Source organism: Rhinatrema bivittatum, chromosome 10 (genome assembly GCF_901001135.1).
Source record: "Rhinatrema bivittatum chromosome 10, aRhiBiv1.1, whole genome shotgun sequence".
Classification (NCBI taxonomy): domain Eukaryota; kingdom Metazoa; phylum Chordata; class Amphibia; order Gymnophiona; family Rhinatrematidae; genus Rhinatrema; species Rhinatrema bivittatum.
The window spans coordinates 59,692,315-59,720,067 of NC_042624.1; the positions used below are offsets into that span (position 1 = coordinate 59,692,315).

Genomic DNA, 27,753 nt, shown 5'->3' on the forward strand with positions numbered 1-27,753 from the left:
TAGTGGATAACACATTGAAATCGTTGGTTCAGTGTGCTGCGGCAGTCAAAAAAGCAAACAGAATGTTGGGAATTATTAGAAAAGGAATGATGAATAAAACGGAAAATGTCATAATGCCTCTGTATCGCTCCATGGTGAGACCGCACCTTGAATACTGTGTACAATTCTGGTCGCCGCATCTCAAAAAAGATATAATTGCGATGGAGAAGGTACAGAGAAGGGCTACCAAAATGATAAGGGGAATGGAACAACTCCCCTATGAGGAAAGACTAAAGAGGTTAGGACTTTTCAGCTTGGAGAAGAGACGACTGAGGGGGGATATGATAGAGGTGTTTAAAATCATGAGAGGTCTAAAACGGGTAGATGTGAATCGGTTATTTACTCTTTCGGATAGTAGAAAGACTAGGGGACACTCCATGAAGTTAGCATGGGGCACATTTAAAACTAATCGGAGAAAGTTCTTTTTTATTCAACGCACAATTAAACTCTGGAATTTGTTGCCAGAGAATGTGGTTTGTGCAGTTAGTATAGCTGTGTTTAAAAAAGGATTGGATAAGTTCTTGGAGGAGAAGTCCATTACCTGCTATTAAGTTCACTTAGAGAATAGCCACTGCCATTAGCAATGGTTACATGGAATAGACTTAGTTTTTGGGTACTTGCCAGGTTCTTATGGCCTGGATTGGCCACTGTTGGAAACAGGATGCTGGGCTTGATGGACCCTTGGTCTGACCCAGTATGGCATTTTCTTATGTTCTTATGTTCTTAACCTGTGCTGGATTTATTAGTGGGCCCTACGTTTTTTGACCACTACGTGATCTTTCCTTATGGTTATTGACCCTGACGACAGTGTTCCTGGTGGCTAAATGTTCTGTCACATTTCCGAGTTGTAAGCCTCGTCTTGCCAGGAGCCATTCCTTTGGGTGACTCCAGAGGCGTCGCAGTTGCAGACTATTCCATCCTTCTTGCCTAAGGTGGTCTTAGAGTTTCATTTGAATCAGTCTATTTCTTTTCCATCCCTGGATAAGGTCAGGGATGCGGAGGAGTATCGCCTCCTGCGTTCCTTGGATGTCAAGAGACTTTTCGTGTGGTATCTGGAGGTTTCTGAATCTTTCCGAAAGTCGGATCGTCTGTTTGTTCTTCATGGTGGAAAGAATCAGGGCAAACCAGCTTCATGGGCTATGATAGCTCACTGGATTAAGGAGGTGGTTACAGCTGCATATATGGATGCTGAAAAGCCATTGCTTAGTCAGGTTAGGGCTTATTCTATTAGAGCTCAGACAGTGTCATGGGTGGAGGTTCGGTTGTTGTCTCCCGTTGACATTTGCCGAGCTGTGGCATGGCCCTCCTTACACACCTTTTCCAGGTTTATTGTCTGGATGTGCAGGCCTGGGAGGACACAGCCTTTGCATGTGCGGTGTTGACTGGACCGCGGGTAGCATCCTGCCCTGTTCAGGAGTAACTTTGGTACACACTGAATCCATCTGTCTACACTGTAGGAAATGGAGAAATTACTTACCTGATTATTTCATTTTCCTTAGTGTAGACAGATGGACTCAGCTTCCTGCCCTCTGCTGCCAACTGATTGATTGATTCTTCAATAGTCCTCCTATGGGTCTATGGATCCCAAGGGATTACTGGTAAGTCTTCATCCAGTCCCTAGCTTGGGGTACCTATGTTCTTACTTGAGTTTAGTGTTTATTGTTGGTTGAGACAGTTATGATTGACTTTTTAATCAAGTTTTTTGCTAGTCTGTCCACAGTTGCTTTTGAAGAGAATTCTGTCTTGCTGGGGTCACTGCAGGAGTATATATACTGTGACATCAGCTTGCTCTGTTGTTCCAGCTCAGTGCCTCTGAATGTATGGGTAAAATTGCCTGCTTAACTTTTCCGCTGACTGGCCTGCTGAATATCGACCTCTCAGCATTTATATAGCAAGCCTGCTATACCATGATAGCACTAACTTGCAGGGCTAAAATGGCAGAAACCAGCACTGCTAATATTACAACAGGCCCTATGACACCAAAGCAGCACCTGCAGGAAGATGCAGATTTGGGAAAATAAAGTTGTGCTTGATCCCTACAGAAGAATTACGTATTAGCAGAATACCTTGCTTTGGTCACATGTGCAGGACACAAGCAGTCCCTCACCAAATGCAGAATAAGGGTGCACAATATGGGAGAAAAACCTTAGTGACTCGGGTCGTACGTGACAACAAATGAGAAAGATGCAGACAAAAACTAAAATGGAAACCCCAAGAAGCCATATTCTGCATACAGTGCAACACTGGGGAAGTAGAAATGCATTCCTTCCTGTTCTGTGAAAAAGACAAACATTATCAGACATGCACATTTTGAAAAAGTAATATTTATTTTTATTTTATTTTAATCGTTTTTATATACCGAAGTTTAGCTAGATGCCTTCACTCCGGTTTACATTTGGAACAACGCAGTACAAATAGAGAGAACATCAGTTTTCCCCCCAAAAGAATGAGCAGGATAAACTTTAATCATGAGGGGAACAGGAGAGATGTAAGCTATCACAGCAAAATATGTGGCATCCTGTAACCAGGCTAGAAACACCAAAATAACCAGACACATTATTTAACATCTCCAGAATCCTGGAATTATCCTTGCTGCTATTCTTTTTGTACTTGGTAATTTTGTGGGAGTTTTTTCTCCTTGTTGTTTTACTTTCACTACTTTGGGGCCTAAGTAAAGAAGCTTAAGTGTTCATAACAAGAGCCTTTTATGTGTGCTAAAAATAACTTCCTATACGATAAAGCCATTTGTACCTTAAAGTGAAGAGACAGTGGTGGGAGCAGGCTAAAATTAGCATGTCCATGCGTGGAAATGAAGGAGCATCACATGTAAATGAGCCTTCCATGTGTGCACAGTAAGCAGCCTGATATGCTGACTGCCACATGTTATTTACTGTGAGTTTGTTTAATGCCAAAAATGTAACATCTGCCTTGGACCAGGTGTTAAATATTAACTGCACATGCTGCCTCTCAAAATCCCCCCTTGCCAATCGGCCCTAAATGAAAGAGGCACCATCCATCTCCACACCGCACGCTAGATTAAGCCCCTGTCTTGCACTATTAAGCATCCAGACCTCCCCCTTCCCCAAACTCTTCAGTATCCAAATCTGTCCCCATGGCACCATACAAAACTGCACCCCCCCCCCCCCCCCAAGTACTCTGATTCTCCTCGTGCCCTCTCCAGAATGAATCTCTACCATTCTGGAGAGTCCTCCATCTTCACTGGCAAGAGAGATGTCAGCCCTCCTGCCAGCACTTGTTGCAGCTGTCAAACGATGCCACTAAGGACCCTTCACCACTGTCCTGTGATAGGGGATAGTTAGTTTGTGAGAGAGAGGTGAACGATAATGGGATAGGGTTGAGAGGGGATTGATGGAGGATGGCTGGGGGGGGGGGGGGGATAGCCCTGAGAGAGAGAGGGGAGGGGGGATTAGCAATTAATGTGCTTATGTGAGAGAGAAGATCAGATCTATGGTGTGTGTGTGTGAGAGAGAGAATGTATTGCAGGTGTAAAGGGAATCCTTCTTTTCTCTTCTTCCTGAATCTGAAATACCCGTTTCCTTCCTTCCCCCATCCTTATGCAGCTTCCTCTTCCTCCCTTTCCTGCACTGATCACTAAGATCTCTTTTCCCCCATCCACAAGATTCAAAGAACAAAATTACCCAGATGCATAAGAGAGGTTGGACAACTTTATAAAAAAAAAATAAAGTAAATAAAGATCTACATTTAATGTGCAATTTTCTGCAAATGTACAGCAGAATTTTCTGAGCTTCCTCAGGAAACTGAGGGCTGTGACTTAGAGCTGACTTATTGAAGCACGCTGTCACATGGCCAATTACTGACTGATTTCTTCTGCTTTTTTTTTAATCTTAAACACTGATGTAGCAGTTTCATTATTTAGGGATGGATTAAGGAATAAAGTTTTCTACTGTTTTTAAAATTTATGATTTTTCTATCTATATGGAGGTAAGGAGATAAATTTCTCAAAGAAAAGCAGTGTGAGGTTCTCCTGTAAGTCTGTCTGTCTTTTAGAGGTAAGGCGCAGCCAGTGACAACATAGTCTATTCTGCATTCCCTGATGTCATCAGCTATGTGACACCTTGTTACTCTTTTGAATATGGGGCATACTTATGTGATGTGGTTTGGGGTTTTTTTTAATGTATTATTTAGAGTTAAAATCAGTGTTCTGCATATTGGAAGATGGAGCCCTGTTTCTAGAGAAGAAAGGTATTGTGGGATTTTATTTTTTGTTACATTTTTGGTTGTTTTAAATTTTTTACATATCCCTTGTTAAGAGTGACTTATGCCTTTTTAAGCTCTTCTTGCTATGAAATAAAAGGGAAAACTGGCTTTGTACAGCCCTTCATCCATTCTCAGTCTGCCCTAAAGTTCATTTAAAATTAAGCTTCTCTTGCTCTCTCTCCAGGCCTTTTCGCATCCTGATAAGTGAGAGGTCACGGTGCAGGTGTGTCTGCAGTTTCTTGCACCAGGGGTGCACATCTTTCATTTAGAAACTGTTTTGGCTCGTACTGGTGTCAGGAGCTACACTTTAGATTGGTTATGATCTCTGTTTCTCTCTCCAGCAACAATTCACATGGTTGTCTCGATTTTGTTCTCTCCGTAGGGGGGTGAAATCCGCGTCACAGCATGAGAAGATTTTTATCTCCAGACGCTCCCTCCTCGAGTGAGTATATGTCCTCTGGTACATGGCAGGAGGGATGCCCTGGCCTCTCCCTTCTGCAAACAGGCTGCCAGCTCGTATTGTTTTTGAAGCCCTCATACCAGCGGGTCCAGAATCCTCTCCCAGTGCCTGCAACAGGGGAGGAACTATAACTCTGGCTGCTCTTAATCTTCTCAACAAGTGGGGATGATATCAAGCATGGCATCAGTTGGGGAAAAAGGTGCACAGGACAGCTGTTGCAGCCTATCCTGTGATATTTTTTTGCATTCATCTCCTTTAACATGAGAGGGACCCTGGCAGCAGAATGGCACGTTAAGCATAGCGTCATTTTCAACCAGGCCAGTTTACTTGCTGAACCACTCCTTTATCCAGATAAATGTCTTTGAAACCTGTCCTCCATGTGGCCAGACTCCGGTTGCCCGTGTCGGATTGTTGAGGACGCTGCAGGCTGTGGCACCTGGTGAAGTGCTGCAAAGGCCCAGCCTCTCTGGGAGGTTATAAATGAGTGGGGAGAGAAACCTGGGAGGTTGTGAATAAAGGCTCATGGTATTGGAGCCCCAGCAGAAGTAGGAAACTTGCTAGGCCAATAAAAAAGAAAAGAGAGCACAGTATCTTTAACTATGTGCACATACGGGCTGATACAGTAAAAACCGTGGGAGAGCCGGCGCTCTGAGGTGAGCGCCCGCTCTCCTGACGTGCGCCCAGGCCACTCTCCTGGGCCCGCGGTAATACAGAGGCGCTAGGGAGACTAGTGCGTCCCTAGCGCACCCTTATTGACAGAAGCAGCAGCTGTCAGCGGGTTTAACAGCCGACGTTCAATTTTACCGGCATCTGTTCTCGAACCTGCTGACAGCCATGGATTCGGAAAACGGACGCCAGCTAAATTGAGCGCCTGTCTTCCAACCCGCGGGCAGATTTTTAATTTTAAATTTTTTTTTACTTTTGGGGCCTCCGACTTAATATCGCTATGATAATTAAGTCAGAGGGTGTACAGAAAAGCATTTTTTTCTGCTTTTCTGTACACTTTCCCAGTGCTGGCTGAAATTTAAATGTGTGGCTTCACTGCACATTTTACTTTCTGGATCACACGGGAATGACTCATAGGCCCATCAACATGCATTTGCATGTTGCGGGTGCTATTAGTTTCGGGGGGGGGGGGGGGGGGGGGGTTGGCAGCACGTTTTCCACGCACTACTACACCTTACTGTATAAGGGGTAAAAATAGCACGTCAAAAACGCACGGCCAAACGGGGGCTAAAGATGCGCTTGGCCGAGCGCACCATACTGAATCAGCCCGATTGTGTTTCTCCTTCAGAGTTTTCATTCTTTACATTCAGCATCCTCCTTCTGATCTGTTTTGCTATGTTGGAACTAGTTTGCACATTTCGAAAGCAAGTAATGTTTGCAAATATTTCCTGCTGCCCTTACCTAGCATGAAGCAGGGCAATGTGCTGCGTTCCTGCTGGTAGCACAGCGCTGGGAGTGTGCTGTGCCGTGTGACGGAGGCCCTGCCCTGGCCTAACCTAATCTTCATTGAATGTCTCCACAGCGAGCTGTTTGAAGTGAACCACATCCGGACGATATACCACATGTTTATTGCTCTGCTCATTCTCTTCATCTTCAGCACGCTGCTTGTAGATTTCATTGATGAAGGAAGGTAAGAGAGCAAGCACCTGGATGTTGGGTGGATGCTCCAGTGAGGGGGGGATGTATAGTTTTTCAAGGGAGTGGGAGAGAGGGTAACACGTTTGAAAGTGCTTGAGTTTGAGTTTAGGAGAAACAGTGGGAGGTTGATGTCAGAGGGCACGGAGTAATCCTAGAAGCATCTCACTGGGCCCTGGCTTATGGTTCTAGCCTTGGAAACCCCTGGCAGCAGGGATGCAGGAACTCTCCATTCCCCTCTTACTATGATAAAGTTATACGTCTTAAAAGCCGGCGCTTATCCCTAGGAATTTGTCAAGGTTCAGTGAGAATTAATTTATTGAACAGAACAGAGCTTTTGAATTTTTATCCCTTCTGTACCGATTCTCTCACTGTTTTTTACTCCCATCCTGGCCTCCCCACCCTTTTTTTTTTCTTTCCTCCTTTCCCTCTTTGCTTCCTCATAATCTAGACCACTCATATCTGTGCTCTTTGCATTTCTTACCTTTCAGGCTGGTGCTGGAATTTGATCTCCTGGTCTACGCATTTGGCAAGTTTCCCATTGTGATTGCAACCTGGCTCTGCATGTTCCTGGCCACGCTGATGGTCCCCTACGGCCTCTTACATCTGTGGGCCAGCGGCTACCAGACCTCCTCTCACAAGCCACTGCGCTTCCTTTTCTTTGGGGCGCTCTTCATGCTCTTCCAGATCATGGGCCTTGGCTTCGGGCCCACCTACATTGTGGTGAAGTTCAGCCTCCCGCCAGCCTCCCGCTTTGTCGTCATTCTTGAGCAGGTGCGTCCTTGCAGTGACTGAGGGGGGGGCTTTTTGTGAAGCTTTGGCATGGACGAGCAAACTTAAGTGAGGTAGTTCAATTTCTCCCATCGCCCCAGTTGCAAACCGCCTCCTGACGTAAGGAACACGCTACCTCAGACAACAACAAAAAAAAGCCTGAACGAAAGTGTTTCAGGAGCTCTCAGCACTACATTTCTGAAGGACATTGTGGTAAGGTGCAGCTCTCGTCTGGCCACGAGAAAAATTATGATGTAATGATCCTCTTTTTCAATCCCGCTAAACTCAGGTATCCTTTCAGTGCACTGGTTAGAGAGATGAATGTGGTCAGGAGCTATGGGGCTGCTGTAGCAAATGTTTGCACTGTGCTTGTAATAGACATGTCTGGAGGGTCTGTATTAGAGCAGGGCGATGCATCTTCCCCGTAACATTCATCCCAACTTTCACACCAGTTTTTAATGCAGCCTGCTGTATCGTACATCTCAGGTTCATGTGCCACATCTGTACTGCATGTCCCACCGTCTGCCTGCGGACTGCAGAGCTGGGCTGGAGCAAGGCAAACTTTGTTTTGCTTTGCCACAGATATTGCACAAGAGGTCAGATTTTGCAATCACGTTACCCTCTGTGCACTAGGGAGGCATGGTATCTAGTAACTCTCCCCTTGTTTGAGTTCTAGTGGTGATCTATTTGTAATACTGTGCTGCTAGTCCACTTGAATACACAGAAACAAGGGTCAGTACACAGGATGCAGGCGAGAGCTCTGCTCCCTTCCTCAGATTGATCGAAGGATGATGTTGCCTGACTGTACAAGTAAATTACAGGTTATATTGCGGGAGTTTGCTCACTTCCTGGGGAAACACATTACCCTCTCCCATACCAAGCTCTTTATTTTACAGCTTTGAAACCAAACACCACCACCACGCCACTATTGTAATGCAATCTTGTATTTGTATGTTTAAGCAGCAGCATCCATAATTTATCTTGCAGTGATCCAGTTAAGGAATCTGAGCTCCCAAAAGCTTGTCACAAAAGTATTAAACTAATCCAATGAAAAGGTATCACCCACAGCTTGTTTTAATCTCATGCCCTTCAAACTCTAGGTACAGCTTTTGGTAGCCACAAATCACGTTCCACTCACTGGATCTGATCGGTTTAGGGATCATGAGGTCATAGATGATCTCACACATTGCATTTCATGTCAAGTAGTTTCTGACTCTGCTTTGAACATGGCCGCTTCCAGGAGCTCGGGAGTTGAAGGACTTGCACTACAGTGTTTTGGAGGCTGGGCATAACCACTTGCTGTGTGCTCCTTTTAAAGAGATCCTGTAGTACACACAGGCTCCTGCTTTATAATAAATCCTAAAATTCAATCAAGCTATACAGAAAACATTAATGTAAGGATAAATTCACAGCGGACCATTAAATAAAAAGCCAATATTCAGTGCTATGTAGCTAAGTAGCAGCCACTGAATATCCGGCTACATTCAGCAGTCACCGCTTAGCTGGATAATTACTTGTCCGGCTGAATAGATAGCTGGATATCTAATGGGCGGGCAGTGGGTGGATCGGGGAAGAGCTGCTTATCAGTCTGTCGTAGCCAGATAAGTACTGCTATTTTGGACTTATCCATTTATGGTAGATAGAAGTTACACTTGTTCAATAGCAGGTTTAAACTTAGCTGGGTATGAGTTATCCAGTTAAGTGACTGTTTCTACGGGGACATTCAGCAACATAGCCATGCTGCTGAATATCCCATGTAAGGTAGCTGGCTAATTAACTTACGAAGCCGGCAACTGAATATTGGGCCTCATGTGATTATTAGTATAAAAACATGATCGTAACATATAATATAAATCCGTTTTTGGTGTATGAGTAACATACTGGTTTCATATGGCCGTGACATACCCCTTTAAAACTCTGAAGGGCCAAGTAGTGGTTACCGATAAATTTTCGTATAGAATATAAATCTCTCTGTATCATACATAAAATAATCTTATGGTGAAGAAACAGACTGGCTTAATGCAACCATCCGACTTATTACACCACAAAGGAACCTAAGATCCGCTAACAAAGGCCTTTTAACCATTCCAACAGTACAGTCTGCACATCTAACGCAGGTTAGAAACAGAGCCATATCCCTCGCTGGGACAAAAATTTGGAATGCCCTACCATCAGAATTAAGACTGCAGCAGAACCCAAAAACATTTTAAAAAGAATTAAAAACATGGCTGTTTCGCAGAGCCTATGATGAGAAGGATCAAACCCAGTAACAAGTCAAGAATGTTTTGTGAGAACTTTAGGTTTATTTTATTGTTACCTTGCCTTTTTATTTATCTAGCATTCTGTATTCCTACCTGTTTTTATGCTTGCTTAATTTTATAATGACTTATTTTATACTGCATTATTATTTTTATATTATACCTTTATCTTTTCAGTTCTATTTTATCGGTTCATGTAAACCATTGTGATACTTTCCAAACGGCGGAATATAAAATGTATAAATAAATTAATAAATAGTCAGAGTATGGGAGAGGTCCTGAGATATGAGTTCTGTTCCCCACTCTACTGCAGCTCTGTGTGTGACCTTAAGCTAGTCACATGATCTCCTTGTACCTTTGTGAAAACAAAGATGTTTATCCTAATCTGGTTTTCATAATCAAGAAGTTAAATAAACTTTTCACTGGCATTGACCACCTTTGGCTTTTTAGACTAGATACACGTGTTTTTTAATTGTAACATACTTCCATGGGATGAAGCATATTCAAACTTTGAAAAAGTATTCTTGTAACTGTAAGAAACTTTTATAAACTTTATAAACAAACTTTTTTTTCATGACATTGCCTTTTAAGAGGCAAGGGCATTTGTAGAAGTAACACTGTTGTCTTATGATTTGAGGAGCTTCATTTATAGGCTTCTTCCGGTCTCTTGACAGGTTCGTCTGTTTATGAAGGTGCATTCGTTTATCCGAGAGAATGTTCCCCGGGTGATAAGTTCTGCAAAGGAGAAATCGAGTGAGTGACGAGGCCAGCAGAAAAACTGTGTGACATAAGAAGCGCTGCATCTTTAAAACTGGTCTTTTGCTGTGTCCGAAGTGGCTAGTGATATCAATCCCTTGGGCCTTGGTTTGTCCCCCTCTATCTGCAGTATGCAAGAATAGAAATTACTGCTGCTTCTAATCACGTTTGGAAGTGACTGCAATGCAATGTAACTTTATTCTTTTCTGCCTTCCATTTCAATCCCAAACCTCCTCAGACCATCCTCTCTGTAGGCTCAGCACTCGCAGAGTCAGCCCAGCAGCATTTCTCAGAGATCCCCACCCAAATCTGTTACCTACCCAAACCAGACAATCCTGCAGCACAGCTAATCCACAGGAAGATTACTTTCATTAGAAAGACTTACATGCTCTTTAATCTTATGTAAAGATAGCCCAAAGTGATTGCCAGTGAATCTGTACTTTAGAATGTATAGTTTGCAGTAATTAAGTTGTATAAATTGAGTTCTTTTTGTCCATAGTAATGCTGTTACATCAGATGATAATGTGATCCAGTTATGACATTCTGTGGTCACATAGACTAATTGTAGCTATATTGGTTCTGCAATTTTTCTTGCTGTTTTGATAGCAGGGAGAAATGTTATCAAAGCCTTAATCATTTTTTTTCTCTCTTTATTTCAGCCTTTGTGCCTGTGCCTAAGGTCACAAATTATCTGTACTTTCTGTTTGCTCCTACACTCATCTATAGAGACAGTTACCCCCGGTAAGTGCTTCTCACTGACCTCAGGGGTTGCTTACTTTCTAGGAAGGCAATGCTGGGGTGCTTGGTTATTAATTCTGCTTCTTGACCTTTTGGCTATGATCCAAGCACAGAGTCTGAGCTATGATCTTAGCCTTTTGGCTGAGACTGTACAGTATTGAGGGGTACTTAACACTCTGCCACCCATCCCTTATTAGAGAGACAATTATGTTACTTACTAGTGTTGCAAGAGCGGAAGAAGTAGATCTCTTGCTTAAATATATACTAGAACATTTCTTGCCTAGAGTGTTTAGTTTTATTTCAATTTCAAAACCACCTCTGCAGTATCACTTAAGGTGGTGTACAAAAAATCAGTAAAAACATAGGAATTAAAAACCTAACAATGACCTAATGTTTTAAAAACATTTTCTAAAACTCATATTCTAAATGAACCTTAAAATCTGTTAATTATTGAAAATATCAAGTAGTTACAGTTTGTCAAAAAATCCAAAAATCAGTTTGAATGTCATAACTTTAATAAAGGGTAAAGGCAATCTAATAAATAATGTAAATCAAATGCAGACTTAAAAGGCCTCATTTTTATCAGGGATCTGAAAGTCAAATTAACCTTTCCATACAAGTTCACTTGTATGTGGTGTAATAAAAGAAAGGGATCATGTCCAAGCTTTTACCAGTTGAAAATCTTTCGGCTCATGTTTTAACAAGGTTGCGTTTCCCTTGTAGGAATCCCACCATACGGTGGAGTTACGTTCTCACTAGCTTTGTACAGGTGAGTGCCATTGTTGCTTTTGTTGATTTGATCATTTTGTCTCTAGATCGTTATCAATAAGCTGATGAACTAAGATCAGTTACTGTGCAGTGATTTTATTTATTTAAAATTATTTAGGAAACTCCTTTCCAGATTTAAAAAATCGCTTGGAGCGATTTACAGAAATACCACATAATACAAGAAACATACAACACCAAAACTGAAAACTAGAACAATAATAAAATTAAACCATTTGATCCTCTTGCATTGTATACTTATAAATCAGTTCCCTGTACGTACCCGGATCAGTCCAGACAGTGGGTTATGTCCCCCTTCCAGCAGATGGAGTCAGAGAAAAATTCGAAGGGCGCCCTCATATAAGCAGGTGCACCCTCTACGCCTCCTTCTGTATTCTTCTGACTCCAGCAGATGAGTATTAGAACCTGCTGTTCCCCCTCTTTACTTTTATAGATAGAACATTAGCTTTTCTAGTCTCTCTCTTGCTCTTGTTTTTTCTGAGGATGGATCAAGTTTAATACAAAAAAAAAAGAGAAAGCAATTAGTTGGAGCTCTTAGTGTTTAAGCACTAAGAAACTTGCAGGCAGAACTGTCTCCATTTCTAACTTGTATTGGTCTTGTGGGTAAGTTCTGTCTCATTTTCTCCACAGATTTAAATTTTTTCTGATCCCTTTTGGGGTGAAAGTTGGTGGTCCAACCTCTCCCCCTTTACCAAAGCCTCGCTGCCCTGAGAAGCCGTGTTCCTCGGGGCAGCCTCAGCAGAGATGCATCATTCCTCTGCTCTAAGAAAAATTAATATTTAAAAGAGGGAGTTACTAAAATGTTGGTATTTCTCTGAGGGGAGGTTTTTACCCGCTCTCTCTCCGGGGGTGTTTTTCGGCAATTCTCTGCTCCTCTCCCTCCCCCTTCCCCCATGCCACGATTTTCACGATGTGGTGCCTGTGGGGAGCCCGGGTCCCGGCTCTCCAGAGAAGGCATATGCTCGAGGTACTTCCCCCGACGGGGAGGGTCCCGCAACACTGGCTACTCACGCGCCGGCGCGTTCCCAGGCGCACCGGCCTCCGGGGGAGTCTCCCCCATTCCCATCTGATGCAGGAACGGTAGCCATTTTGAATTCTGTGCTGGCTGCTCCAGTGCAGCCCTCTGAAGATTTAGACACCGGATTTTCGCCGTCGCCGCAGATCCTGACACCTGTTAATCCTCCGGACCTGGCTGCAACTTCGGGGGGCCCCTCTGATATTTCTTCCTAGGGTCCATTCCCCCCCCCCCCCCCCCGGCTTTTTTCAACTGATTTTGTCCTCCTTTTGCACAATGCGTATCTAGCCAGATTGCAGCAGCAACAAGATCCAGTTTCAGGACCTCCCCCTGCCAAAGTAAGCAGGTTGACTGATCCCCAGGATATCGCGGGGTCAGGGGCTATTCCGGGGTCCTCTAGGGTCCAGCTGGTCTCCCATCCTGTTTTGCCTGCTCCTGCACCTCAGGATCCCACTGATCCTGATCTGGTTGATCCGACGTCTCACATGCAGGTTGAAGGGGATGACCCTAGGGTCTTGCGCCTTTTCCAGCTGGATGAACTGGACCCTTTAATTCCTCATGTCCTAAAAGAGTTGGGGCTCCCGAGGCTACCCCTGGTACCAGTGCTGCGGCTAAGAAGGGAGATCCTGTCTTGGCAGGACTACGCCCGCCAGCAAAAACTTTTCCTTTCCATGAGATGCTTCTCCAGTTATTGTCCAGAGAATGGGATCCTTTTGATGCCACTCTGAGTGGCCAGGGCTATGGACAAACTCTACCCACTCCCTTGGATCTTCTCAAGGTTCCCAAAGTGGATGCCTCTGTCTCGGCTGTCACTAAACGAATGACCATTCCAGTCACAGGTGGTGCCACTCTTCAGGACTGCAAGCTGGAGGTATACGTCAAAAGGATTTTTGAGGTATCTGTCCTGGGAGTCAGGGCCGCTGTTTGTAGTTTGCTCATGCAACGTGCAGGTATCATATAGTTTCAACAATTGTTTAGTGCACAGCAGCTACCTCCAGAGGAAGCGCAACTGGCAGAACGTCTGGATGCTCTATATGACCTCCTCTGGGTGCTGGCCAGGTCAATGGTTTCAGCGGTCTCTGCTAGACGCCTCCTCTGGCTACGGAATTGGTCAGCGGATTCCTCCTCCAAGACTCAGTTGGGGTCCTTGCCCTTCAAGGGGAAGTTGCTTTTTGGAGAAGATCTGGACCAGATCATTTAATCTCTCGGAGAGAATAAGGTGCATAAGTTGCCTGAGGATTGCCCTCAGAACTCCACTAGAAGCTGTTTCAGAGGACAGCGGTGCTTCCATCAGTCCAGGCCGGTCTCCCAGAGGCTGCCCTCGTCTCGCTCCCAATCCTGGTCTCATTCCTTTCGGGGTTGGAGGCCAGCCCGGGATAGTCTCTCCCAGACGACCCCTTCCAAATCTTCCCAATGAAGATGTGCCGGCCCACTCTTTGACTCCTAGGATAGAGGGCATCTCTCCCTCTTCTACGAGGAGTGGGTCAAGATTACCTCGGATCTCTTGGTCCTGGATATTATAAAGCACGGCTTTGCTTTAGAATTTTCTCGCCCCCTAAGGGACAGGTTCCTCTTCTCTCCGTGCTGACCACTGAAGAAGCAGCTCATAGTGCATCAGATGCTCGACTGTCTCCTAGCGCTGGGAACAATCCTTCCGGTACCTCCGGCAGAACAAGGGTTAGGCCATTATTCCGTTTACTTCGTAGTTCCCAAGAAGGAAGCAGGCTCATTCCGTCCAATTCTCAATCTCAAAACGGTCAACAGAGCCCTCAAGATTCCTCGCTTACGGATGGAAACATTGCGTTCCGTCATTGCGGCGGTTCACCGAGGGGAGTTTCTAGCATCCTTGGACCTGACTGAGGCTTATCTTCACATCCCTATCTTCAAGGAACACCAGCGTTTTCTGCGCTTCAAGATTCTTGGTCAACATTTCCAGTTTCAGGCCCCACCTTTCAGCCTAGCGACTACTCCCTGCACTTTCACCAAAGTAATGGAGGTGGTGGTGGTGGCAGCCCTGCGAAGAGAGGGAATTCTTGTACATCCCTATCTGGATGACTGGCTCATCTGAGCGAAGTCCAGGGACCTGTGTCAGCAGGCCGTTGACAGAGTCCTACGACTCCTCCGCTCTCTAGGTTGTATCGTCAATTTCGCCAAGAGCAGCCTCACTCCCTCTCAGTCGATGGACTTCTTGGGAGTGCGCTGCGATACCAGTGTGGGCAAGGTTTTTCTTCGCCCAGACCGGGCCCAGTCCCTCATCTCCCAGGTACAACGCTTCACTTGCCTCCCGCTCCCCACGGCATAGGACTATCTTCAGGTACTGGGCTTTATGGCCTCAACTATTGATTTGGTTCCTTGGGCCTTTGCACATATGCGACTATTGCAGAGAGCCTTACTCTCCCACTGGAAACCAGTGTCCCAGGAGTTTCAAGCCCTCCTGCCACTGTCAGATTTGACCAAGGACAGCCTGACCTGGTGGCTCAGTCTGGAGCAGTTATTGCAGGGAGTGAATTTGGATGTCCCTCAATGGGTGATCATCACCACAGACGCTAGCCTTTCCGGCTGGGGAGCTGTATTTCAAACATAATCGGCTCGGGGCCAGTGAACTTCAGTTCAGGCGACATGGCTGATAAATCGACTGGAAACCAGAGCAGTTCATCTAGTGTTGAAACGCTTCCTCCCCCTAGTTCATCATCAAGCCATAAGGATACTCTCTGACAATGCGACCACAGTAGCATACATCAGTCGTCCAGGAGGAACATGGAGCCTTCATGTGTCAGGAAGCGGACAAGTTGATGTCATGGGCAGAGCGTCACCTCTCTCGCTTAGCGGTGTCCCACATAGCAGGAGTGGACAATGTCCAAGCGGATTTCTTAAGCCGTCAACACTTAGATCCCGGGAAGTGGGAGCTCTCAGAGGACGCAGTAACTCTTCTCTTCCGCCGGTGGGGGACGCCTCACATGGACCTGATGGCCACTCAAAGGAATGCAAAGGCCCCGCTCTTCTTCAGTCGCAGAAGGGAGCACAGCGCAGAAGGGATGGATGCACTAGTCCTCCCATGGCCGCGACACCTACTGCTCTACGTGTTCCCTCCCTGGCCCCTGGTGGGAAAGGTAATTCAGTGAATAGAAAACCACCAAGGCCTGTGATCCTAGATCCTAGTGGTGTCCGAATGGCCACGAAGATCATGGTTTGCGGACTTGATCAGCCTCAAGGTGGACGGCCCTCTTCGTCTGGGACATCTGCCCAACCTTCTGCGTCAGGGTCCTGTATTTTTTGACGGGGCAGATCGCTTCTGTCTTGCAGCCTGGCTTTTGAGAGGTGCAGGTTAAGAAGATGGGGGTTATCAGGAGGATGTTATTTCAACTCTCCTCAAACCCAGGAAAACTTCCACTTCTCTCTCCTATGTCCGGGTCTGGAAGGTTTTCGAGGCCTGGTGTGTGTCCATACACGTATCTCCACGTCGCGCTTCAGTAGCCCAAATTCTATCCTTCCTACAGCGAGGGCTGGAGAAAGGATTGGCCTACAACTCTCTGCGGGTTCAGGTGGCAGCCCTTGGCTCCCTCATCCGGCATCTGGAAGGGGTTCCGCTTTCTTCCTATCCTGATATACTACGATTTTTGAAAAGTGTTAAGCATGTACATGCTTAACACTTGCCATATTACCCCTCTTGGAGGCTAAATTTGGTACTTCAGATCCTCAGCAGTCCTTCTTTCGAGCTGCTAAAGCATGCCGCTCTGAAGGATCTTACGCTCAAGAGAGCCTTTCTGGTGTCCATTTCTTCTGCCCGCAGGATCTCGGAACTCCAGGCTGTCTCGTGCAGGGAGCCCTACCTACATTTCATGGATTCGGGAGTATCCTTGTCTATGGTTCCATCTTTTCTACCCAAGGTAGTATCGTCTTTTCATGTGAATCAATCGGTGGAACTTCCATCCTTCTTGAATGAAGCATCCAGAGGACTCCGCCGCCTTGATGTCAAGTGAGTCCTTATTCGCTATCTGGAGGTGACTAATGATTTCCGATTATCTGACCATCTCTTTGTCCTCTGGAGTGGCCCCAAGAAGGGCAACAAGGCTTCCAAAACAACCATTTCGCACTGTTTGAAGGAAGCGATCGCCTCAGCGTACGTGGGAGCAGGGCGACAACCTCCAGCGGGAATTAAGGTTCACTCGCTCTGCGCCCAAGCCACGTCCTGGGCCAAGAGCCAGGCCGTCTCTCCTCAGGAGATCTGCTGTGCGGCTACCTGGAAATCGCTGTACACCTTTGCACGGCACTATCGTTTAAATATCCAGTCACCAGGTTTTGCTCCTTTGGCGCTCACGTCATTCGAGCAGGGCTATCCGGGGCCCACCCTACATAGGGAAGCTTTGGTGCATCCCACTGTCTGGACTGATCCGGGTACATACAGGGAAAAGAAAATTATTCCTTACCTGCTAATTTTCATTCCTGTAGTACCACAGATCAGTCCAGATGCCCTCCCTAAGAATTCATGGGATTGGGATTGTTTTTCAGCTGACTGTTCCCTGCCACGTATGTGGCTGTCTTTTTTGTTGTTTTTTGTTTTTGTTTTTTTTTTTTCAAGGGTTCTCTTTGGAAGTTTATGGTTATCAAGGTTTATACTCGTTCACTATTAATCTTTAGTTGTTTTCTGAGTTTGCTTGATCCATCCAATAATCTCCTTTATGCTTGATATTCTTAATACTGAAGGGGGCATAGAGGGTGCACCTGCTTATATGAGGGCACCCTTCAAGTTTTTCTCTGACTCCATCTGCTGGAAGGGGGACATAACCCACTGTCTGGATTGATTCGTGGTACTACAGGAACGAAAATTAGCAGGTAAGGAATAATTTTCTTTTGTTTACACCTCAGTTCAGCCCCATAAATGAGATTTTAATATCCTTTCTTCTTTAATCATGGGGTAGCTATTCAAAGCTGGCTGTTTAAGTAGCTTAGCTCGTTGGAACTAATCTGGCTAAATTACGATATATATTCGGTGGCATGACAAAGCCACTGAATATATGCGTATGTGTGTGCACTTCGGATAAGTTTAGACCTGGTCTAAGGGGCGTCCAAACTTAGATGTAAACTTATGTGGCTAACCGCCCCTGATCTGCCAAGAACATGCCTACTTTCTGTGCTTGTAACTTTTAGCCATATAAGGATCTTATATGGCTAAGCAGAAGCCGCTGATCAAAGGCGCATATTCAGCAGCCGCTACTTAGCTGCATAAGTCCCGCTTATCCGAATAAATAGCGCCGAACGCAATTTGAATATTGGGCCCCATGTTTTAACACCCTTCCAGAATTTTTTCAAATCATTTCCTTCCCTTAACATCCCTGGTAATTCATTCCAGAGTTTCGGGACTGCAGAAAAAGCTTGATTTTGCAGATTTATGTCTCAGTACATAAATATGTCTCTGGAGATAATTTCTGAAAGTCTTCTCCTATCACACTGCAGGTACTCAGCTGTCTCTTCTATGCTTATTATGTCCTTGTGCGACTCTGTATCCCTCTGTTCCACAATATCAGTCAGGAGCCCTTCAACCTGCGGGTGCTTGTCCTTTGCATCTTCAACTCCATCCTGCCAGGTGAGAATTGTGCCAGTAAAACATTACTCAAGGTTAGAGATTCTTCCATGTTTCATATAATATAAATTGGGGTCACTCTGAGACTCCTCCTCCCTCTACACGAAGCAGGAGTTCTGAGGGGTAATTCCAGGGAACACTGAAATCCTGCTCAGATTCTTTCTTTATCTATTGATATGGTAAAAGGAGTGAAAACCAACTCCTGGAGGGGGAGAAGATGGGGAAAACTACTACTACTACTTACCATTTCTAAAGCTCTACTAGACATAAGGAACACTGTACACAAAGGACAAATAAGAGTCTTTTATTACCTCCAATTTGAATAAGATCAATAAGAGAGCATGATGCATCAATCAAGGTGGTCTGTCCCAGACATATGATGCAGCCAGGTGGAAAGCACAGAGTCAGGGGTAAATGATAAAGGAACAGGACATAGATAAGAAGGACTTGCCCAATAAGTGGAGTTCAGAGGGAGGGGTGTGTTGGGAGAGGTAGTAAAGAGCTGCAGAATGAATGCAATTTTACATAGAAATGTGAAGGCAGAAAAGGTCATACGGCTCATTTAGTCTGCCCGTCTACACCAACTATTCAACTTTACCATCCTTTCAACTCTCTGAGACCCTCTGTTTATGCCATACTTTATTGAATTCGGATACTGGCCTTGTCTTCACTGCCTTCACCATTCCTGTCTTTAAAGAAATATTTCCTTAGATTACCTCTGAGTCTACCCTCGTTCTAGAGCCACCTTTCCTTTGAAAGAGACTCGCCCCTTCTGCATGGAAACCTTGGAAGTATTTAAATGTCTCTAATGTATCCCTATCCAACCTTTCCTCTAGGATACACATGTTTAGATCCCCATATGGTTTAGAACAAAAACTACTGGCCATTTTAGTAGCAACCCTCTAGCCTGACTCCATCCTGTTTATATCCTTTTGAGGACACATTCCCCAGAACTGTACACAGGGACCTATCACCACCTTTGTTTCTGCTGATCATTCCTCTCCCTGTGCATCCAAGCATCCTTCCGGCTTTTGCCATTGCCTTTCTCACTGGTTTGACTGCCTTAAGATCATCAGATGTGATCAACCCCAGATCCCACTCTTTCATACTTAGAAGAATTTCACCCCTGTACTATTCACTCCTTTGATTTTGCAGCCCAAATGCATGACTGCATTTTTTTAACACTAAATTTTAGCTGCCATTCTAGATCATTCCTTGAGCTTTGCTAGATCCCTCTTCACCTTTCCACATCTTTCTGGCTGTCCACCCTGTTGCAGACTTTGGTATCATCTGCAAAAAGGCAAACCTTTCCCAACAATCCTTCCACGATGTTGCTCACAAAAATGTTGAGAAAAACTGGTCCAAGAATCCCTGTGGCGCACCACTCGTAATGCCCCTCATAGTGAACTCTATTTATCATTACACTTTGTCACCTCCCACTCAACCAGTTTCTAACCCAGTTAGTCGTCATACTAAGGGCACTCAGCTTATTTTTAAATCACCTGTGTGGAACCATGTCAAAGGCCTTACTGAAATTCAAGTACACTACATCTAACTCTTTCCCTTGATCTAACTTTCTCGTCACCAAATCACAGAAATTGATCAGCTTCGTTTGTCAAGTCCTATTTCTGGTAAAACCATGCTGCCTTGGATCTTGCAATCCATTAGATTCCAGAAACTGCACTATCCTTTGTTTTAGCAGCAATTCTATTAAGTTGCTCATCACAGAGGTCCAGACTAACCGGCCTGTAGTTCCCAGCCTCCTCATTTCCACCTTTATGAATAGAAACCACGTCGGACTGTCTCCAGTCATCCAAACTGCTCCTAAGTCTAAAGAAACATGGAAAAGGTCAGCCAGCAGAGCTGCTAGAACTTCTCCAAGTTCTCTTAATACCTTCGGATGCATCCCATCCGGCCCCATCACTTTCTCTGCTTTGTTAGTTAGTGCCTCACAAACACACTTTTCTGAAAATCGATTGAGTTTTACCTCACCTCCCGTCGTATTTGTGTTTATTTTGTGTGGTCCTGCTCTTGGCCCTTCTGCAGTGAACACCGAACAGAAATATTGGTTAATTTTGTTAATAAACTTTGTTTTTTTCCTTATTGCTTCTACATATTTCTCCCTTTTACCACTGAATCTTACAATGCCACTTTTGCACTTCCTCCTATTACTGATATATTTTTTAAAAAATAGTAATACGGGGAACAAGCCTTTATTTGCTATATATTATTCCATTTGCATCTTTGCATTCCTGACTACTTTCACAGCTTCTCTTAGTTTTTCAAGATATTGCCTGATTCTTTCTGCGATCTCTTGTTTAGGAATATTAACCTCTTTCTTTACCTTTTCAGCTACTTTAGAAAACCATAGCAGCCTGTCTTTTTCCTCTTACTTTTAATTTTCTAACAAAAACATTAGTTGCCCTTCTATCTCCTTTTAGTTGTCAACTGTTCTTCTACTTCCCTTAGATTTTCTCATCCAGCTCCTTGAGGTACTCCCCCCGTTATAACTAAATTAGTTTTCCTGCAATCTCGGGCCCTTCCCTTTGAACCTTCATCGCCTGTGCTCCTAGATGGTCTTCCACTACAACATCAGCAACACTGTTCCCATCGGTAAGCACCAGTCCAGTATTGCTCTCTTCCATGTGGGCTGTGTTACCATTTGATGGAACCGTTATCTCTACTTCTAGAAAACACTGCGGCCAGGACGTCCCAATCAGTATACAGCAGTTTGAAATCACCTAGCAATAGCACGTCCCCCTTTAATAGGAATTTTGTGAATATCTTCCATTAAATCACTATCCATTTCTTCTGTCTGTGATGGTGTGTATATTACACCAATATAAATATTGTTCCATTTCCACCCCCTTTCTCAATAGATTGATATAATTGTATCCTAGTTCTGGTTTTCAGTGTGCCACAGTTTAGTTTAAAGTTTAAGGCTAGTAAGAGAAGTTTGAACTCTATGCAAAAGTGGATAGGCAGCCCATGTACTGATTTTGAGAATAGGGGTTATATGGCGGGAGCTAAGTCATACAGCTGAATTTTGGCTATATTGTAATGGAGAGAGATGGTTCCCTGCAAGTTGTCTAGAACGGTTAGATGTGAATCGGTTTTTTACTTTTTCGGATAATAGAAAGACTAGGGGGCACTCCATGAAGTTAGCATGTGGCACATTTAAAACTAATCGGAGAAAGTTCTTTTTCACTCAATGCACAATTAAACTCTGGAATTTGTTGCCAGAAGATGTGGTTAGTGCAGTTAGTTTAGCTGTGTTTAAAAAAAGGATTGGATAAGTTCTTGGAGGAGAAGTCCATTACGTGCTAATAAGTTCACTTAGAGAATAGCCACTGCCATTAGCAATGGTAACATGGAATAGACTTAGTTTTTGGGTACTTGCCAGGTTCTTATGGCCTGGATTGGCCACTGTTGGAAACAGGATGCTGGGCTTGATGGACCCTTGGTCTGACCCAGTGTGGCATGTTCTTATGTCTAAACAGGAAATGATGAGAGGGTTTTGAGCAGTGAAATTAGAGAATAGTGGGAGGAAAAGAGATGTGGCATGGGATGAATGTTGGCAGGAAATTGTTCCAGTTAATCTCTGCTCCTGTTCCTAGGTGTGCTGGTCTTGTTACTGGCCTTCTTTGCGTTCCTCCATTGCTGGCTCAATGCCTTTGCCGAGATGCTGCGCTTTGCAGACCGGATGTTTTATAAGGTAAGAAGACAAACAGAAGTTTCCCAAACTTCTTCTTCCTGGTAAATCCCACAATCTAAGACAGAACCAAAGACTCTTCATTAAGATTTTGACTGAGATTCTCAAACAATGAACTCTCATTTTCTCAAGTCACAAGGAACTGGTGTTAGATTAATACATTTTTTTTACTTTATTATTAAAGACTTGGCAGTTACGGAAGGTGTTTTCAGAACGAAAGGCAAGACAGTGAAAGGAGAGAGAGAGTTTATTGCTTTGTGTTCCGCATTATATGGGACAAATGACGGATTTTATATTTGGTATGAGAGCAAGTTCCCAAACTCATGCCCCATGCAAAAAGTGCTCGACTACTGTCTAAATTGTTGGAAACTGTCAGTGGCAGTTTGTCTTCGGTTGGTGTTTTCCATGAACCTGTAGATAGGTTACAGAGAAATCGGTTTTCTTTCATTACCAGAGTTATTCATGCATGTGAAATTTATCGTTAAAGCTTCTTCTTGGATGGTCATAACCTTGGTGGCTCTTAGCGAGCTGCAGTTCCTAGTGACTGACTGTTTCTCACCAAATTTTACAAATATACAGTGGATGTGTAAGAATTACCCCCTGTGCTTCCTAAGATGGTGTCAGAATTCCAGAAGTCGAGCATCCTGCCATTTTCCCTCTCCGCCATGTGCATGAATAAAAGCTGCTTTTTACACTGCCTGCTATCTGGACCAGACTAAAATGCTTGGAACTGTCATTTAGTAAATCTAGCCTCTAATTGGGAAATGTAGTGTCTTCTGACTCAGTCATGGATCTTCACCTAGCAGATCGGGTTTTCAGGATATCAACAATGAATTTGTAGGAGAGAGAGTTGCATGCGAGCCTTTGTACCATGATTTTCTCGCATGTTGTAGTTATGGGGAAAATATTTTGTACATAGGGCCCCCAAGTACATGCAAATATCTCATGCATGTCTTGAAAACTAGACCTATTAGAAATGAGACTCCAGAACCAGGTAGGAAAACAATGGGCTAGTGGATTGCATCTTATTATTGTTCTTTGGCAGACTGAACCTAAAGGTGCCTATGTTATTAGGAACCAACCACAGGTTTGTGTTAGTGGTGAGATTTACAAGACTGCCATGTGACATTTAGTCCATTCATTCAAAGAGACGGCTGCTCGTCTAGTTCTAGGTTTGGCTTTTTGGGATAATGATTTGTAGCTCCCGGAGCCCAAATTTTGGTAGCATCACTATTGAAGAGTGTGGAGGAGAGTTGGGCGTAGTGGAATGAGAATGCTAGGAAGCCTGTAAATCAGGAGACGCTACCCCCATCTGGGCATGCGATCGATATGTGTGGCTGTTAGTATGCAGTCTGGGGAGAACATTTGGAAGAGGGAATGCAACAGATTGTATTGAGGTTATCTGGAAATCCTACCTAAACTACCTCCTTTCAGGATTTAATATACACTCTTTTCTTCTTTCGTTTTTCTCTTAGGACTGGTGGAACTCTACGTCATTTGCCAATTATTACCGGACCTGGAATGTTGTGGTGCATGACTGGCTGTACTATTATTCCTATAGGGACTTCCTCTCGGTGAGCTTTGTGGCTATATGTGGAGAAGCAAAGAATGAGATTTAGAAGGCACTGCTTGAGTACACTCACCTCCCTGGGGTTCTAGCTGCACAGATTGGTGGAATCTGTGTCGTGGAGCCTTTCGTGTAAAACAGAGGAATTAAAAATGCCAGTGTTTAGTGGTGATAATGACAAGAAGAAATGGTGACACATAACCAAACTTGGCTTGCCCACATTCATGAAAAATAACTGCAGTCAAGTTGCTTTTTGTGCAGGGACATGACTTCAGGTCTCCACAATTTAACCATTCCTTTATCATGACATTACAGAAAACGTTAACTTGATACTCCAAAATATAACAGAACAAAAATTTTGGCTGTTTGCAAAACAAACTGCTTTTCCGGGATATGTGCAGAATGTATTGGGAGAGTTCAGTTCGTTTGCATGACTAGTAGATGAATTGATCAGTGTTGATGCTCTTCTTGGCATCATTGGACAAGTCACATAATTGGCTCTATTGATAGTCATTATTGTGGTCATAACAGATATCATTGGAGGGAGGGAAGTTTGGTGGCTTTTTTTTTTTCTGTTGTAGTACTCAAGAATACCATTTGCAAAATGCAGTTGTGACCTCCCTTGCCTTCCAGCTGAAAGGTGGATCTTCCCTCCTGCCCCTGAGAATAGATGGTGTTGGATGCTTCTCTCCAGAGTAAAACTGGCTGTGGCACATCACAGAGCATGCAACTGTGAGCTGGTGCAGGCTCAGGCCTTGCAGCAGCCCTATTCCCTCCTTCCCCTCCCCCGATAGGAAGTCTGTAGAAGGAGGGAGCATGGCTCGCTTTCCGTCCACAGTAACACACTGTAGCCAGCTCTCCTCTTGAGAGCAGTGCTCAGCATACCTCTGTTGGAAAGGCTGATCAGTAAAGCAGGGTGTAGTGCAATGGGCAGAGCTAAGGAAGATTGCTGTGTTCTCCAGGGTTGAACTTCTTATATTTCGTAAAAGGTAAAAATGTTTAAATATTTCTGAGAGAATGGATCGTTTAAATAAATATTAGTTTAAAGTGCTGAAATTATGGATTAGTTTACCAATGGAGACTAATATGGATTCCATTTTTGAAGGCAGAAGTGATCAATTTCTATAACGATGTATAAAATTAGGGATTGGCAACCTGTGGCATATGTGCCACACGTGTCATGCGAGAGAATTTTTAGTGGTACAACTGTAGCGGCAAGGCACTGAAGGGGAAACATGTCGCAGCTGATGATGCCACTGCCCGCCTCTGTCTCTGAGTCCCGCACCTAACCTCGAATGCTGCGGCTGTATCCCTGCAGGGCCAGTGAGGGAGGAGGCAGGAAGTGGGGAGCCAAGTTAAGAGGCAGCTTCAGCATGTGGGATCAGTTGCAAAAGGCAGTCCCAGTTGTTGCTTATGGGGTAGGTAGGCTGCCAGCCTGAGAATTGTGTGGGCTGAAGCTTGACTGAGCCAGTCTGTGCCGCATGTGGGCAGGTTGTGCCTAGTTGGTGTCATGAATATCAGCAGCAGCAACCGAGGGACTCCATTAAGGGAGGATCAGTCAGCCAAGAAAGGAAAAGTGTGACTAAAAGGCAGCATGAAGGCTGCTCATTTTAGCAGTGGCAGAGCTGCTGTTTGCAAGGGGACCAGACCCGCACAGGTTCAGAGAGGACTGCTACCGATAATAGAGTTTGAGAGATTGGACTGCTGGGGAGAAGGGGGGGAGTGTGAAACTGCTGAGGGTGGGCTTCTGGAGGTAGCATGAGGCTGGTGGGGATGGGGGTGACCGTGAGGCTGCGGGTGATGAGAGTGGGGGTCTGGGGGTGAGCTGGATTGTTGGGGAGGGTGGAGGGGTCTGTGTGTAGCACAGGTGAGGGTTGGGGTCTGGGGGATGGGTAACACTAGGCTGCTGGGGATGGGGATCTAGGGGTGAGCATGGATTGTTGGGGAGGGTGGAGGGGTCTGTGTGTGAAGAGCGGGTGAGGGTTGGGGTCTGGGGGATGGGTAACACTAGGCTGCTGGGGATGGGGATCTAGGGGTGAGCATGGATTGTTGGGGAGGGTGGAGGGGTCTGTGTGTGTAGAGTGGGTGAGGGTTGGGGGGTGGGTAACACTAGGCTGCTGGGGATGGGGATCTGGGGGGTGAGCATGAGGCTGCTGCGAGCTTGTGGCCCTTGAGGGCCAGAGTTGTTTACCCCCTTTGAAATCTTACTACAGCACTTCAAATTATTAAATTGTAAGGAAAAATTATTAAATTGTAAGGAAAAGTGCTAAATATGGAATTTAAGATGATCACTAGTTTTAGAGTGTGGAAGGAATTTTTTCTTTTTACACCTGTTCAGAACTGATTACCTATGAAGAGGTTTTTTGTTTTGGTTTTTTTTTTTTGTCGCTTCTAAATTCAATTGCAAAAGCCCCACTAGTGCAGCTGGTCCAGTGCACTAGGGTTGCTGAACTGTTGGCAGCAGGGTTGCTGCCATGAGCCAGGGCAGTTGCATCTCTGTTATTGCATGGATTGGACAATCAGAAGGTTGAATTTAATGGACTTCTGGCCTTCATTCAACTTAATGATAATAAAAGGCACGGAGTTCATCCACTCTCTAATACAAAACTTCAATGCCACTGAATATTATGATCTGCTGATTATGCAGAATTGGGAAATGATCTCTAAGACCCTCTAACTGATGCATTTCTTTCTCCCCCCCCCAGATTTTTGGGAAGCGATTTAAAGCTGCCGCCATGCTGTATGTGTTCACGGTGTCTGCTGTTGTGCACGAGTATGCCTTGGCCATCTGCTTTGGGTTCTTCTACCCTGTCCTGTTCATCCTCTTCATGGGCTTTGGAAGTAAGCATAACAAACTGATTTCAGAATGGAGGCCCTGGGTAGCCCAGGGGTAATTCCATGATGAGCCTTCTGCCATTTTTACGTATAATTTTCATTAGTTTAACATTTTCAAACCTTATGTACATTTTTAAATTTATTTTGTGTTTTGTTTCAGGGTTTTTTTTCTCTTCTACTTTTCCTTTTTTCATGCCTGTGCCTTCACACGCCCTTATCTGTTTGCTCCTCCTTCTAGTAGTTGCCTACCTCTCATCCCTATCCTCTGTTCTCCTCCGGCCTGTCTTTTTCTCCTCCTCCTTTCATTCACTACTGCACACTGGCCCCCATTCTTTACGGCTGCAGTTGCTCGCCTCCTGGCACCATGCAGCTTTCTCTGCCATATGGTGGGATGGAGATTGAGACAGGCGTGGAGGGAGGGACGTAGCAGTGGGTAGTATTGGAGAGAAGATCTCTTCCTCCACCTGACCCAGCTGGAGCAGCGGTGGACCAGCAGGAGCAGCAGTCCAATTTCCCACTCTTCCATGGCAGCTCTGCTCAAAGTTTAGTGATTGTTGATAGCGAGAGGGAGACTTCTTAAGAAGGGGAGGCATGGAGGTCCAGATATCGAGGGGGTGGTGATCAGAAGCTGGAAAATGTGTTAGCACTAAAACACTTCCAAAGAAACTGTCCCCATCTGATTCCTACGTTCTTCATATTCCATAAGCCCTAAATGGAGTAAATCTTAAAAGGTTTTATGATCAGGGTAGCTAGAAAAGGAAAGTAAGTTTTCTGAAAAGAATCTTGACATCCTGATCTTAATTTGATATAGACATGTACAGCAACAAATGCACTAAACTGGCATTTACTAAATTTAAGGGTATAAATAAAAAAAGCAATAATAAATTATCAAAAAAACAACTAATATGCCCTACACACTGCTTTTGTCAAATTTTGAACACTTTATTAATTTGCATACTATCACTGTACCACATGTTTATACCACATTTTTGAATACTTTCCCCATGCTACTCAGACACATCCTCTTTCATACCAATCATACATCCCAGACTCTCCCTATTGAAAATAATACTCCTAAAATATCAGTACAGTTCCACTCAATCACCCATAGTTTATACTGATAATCCCTTATATCTTATATGCCACCCTCCTTATACAGTGGGGGAGAGATTTTTTGCGGTTTCCATATTTTCAATTTAAATTTGAAAGTCTGGCAGGACCAAGTTATTTCATGTAGGCATTTATATGGTGCGCTAAACCAAGATACCATACAGTGAATTACAGGTAGATCAGAGACCCTTCTGGAGGACCATGCTAGGCTCCAAGTCACAGAATTTGAGGGTGGATCTTCTGGT

General features: G+C 44.5%; 1 protein-coding gene across 2 annotated transcripts in view; it reads left to right on the forward strand.

Annotated features, from left to right (window-relative positions):
* Positions 1-27,753, forward strand: part of SOAT1 (sterol O-acyltransferase 1) — a 108,415-nt gene that overhangs the window by 74,775 nt on the left and 5,887 nt on the right. For both annotated transcript variants that reach the window (XM_029618112.1, XM_029618113.1), the window contains exons 5-14: positions 4,661-4,720; positions 6,267-6,374; positions 6,871-7,153; positions 10,083-10,161; positions 10,824-10,905; positions 11,626-11,671; positions 18,158-18,287; positions 21,902-21,999; positions 23,472-23,570; positions 26,269-26,404. In XM_029618112.1, coding sequence (XP_029473972.1) covers positions 4,661-4,720; positions 6,267-6,374; positions 6,871-7,153; positions 10,083-10,161; positions 10,824-10,905; positions 11,626-11,671; positions 18,158-18,287; positions 21,902-21,999; positions 23,472-23,570; positions 26,269-26,404 — 1,121 coding nt within the window. The remainder of the gene's footprint in view (positions 1-4,660; positions 4,721-6,266; positions 6,375-6,870; positions 7,154-10,082; positions 10,162-10,823; positions 10,906-11,625; positions 11,672-18,157; positions 18,288-21,901; positions 22,000-23,471; positions 23,571-26,268; positions 26,405-27,753) is intronic.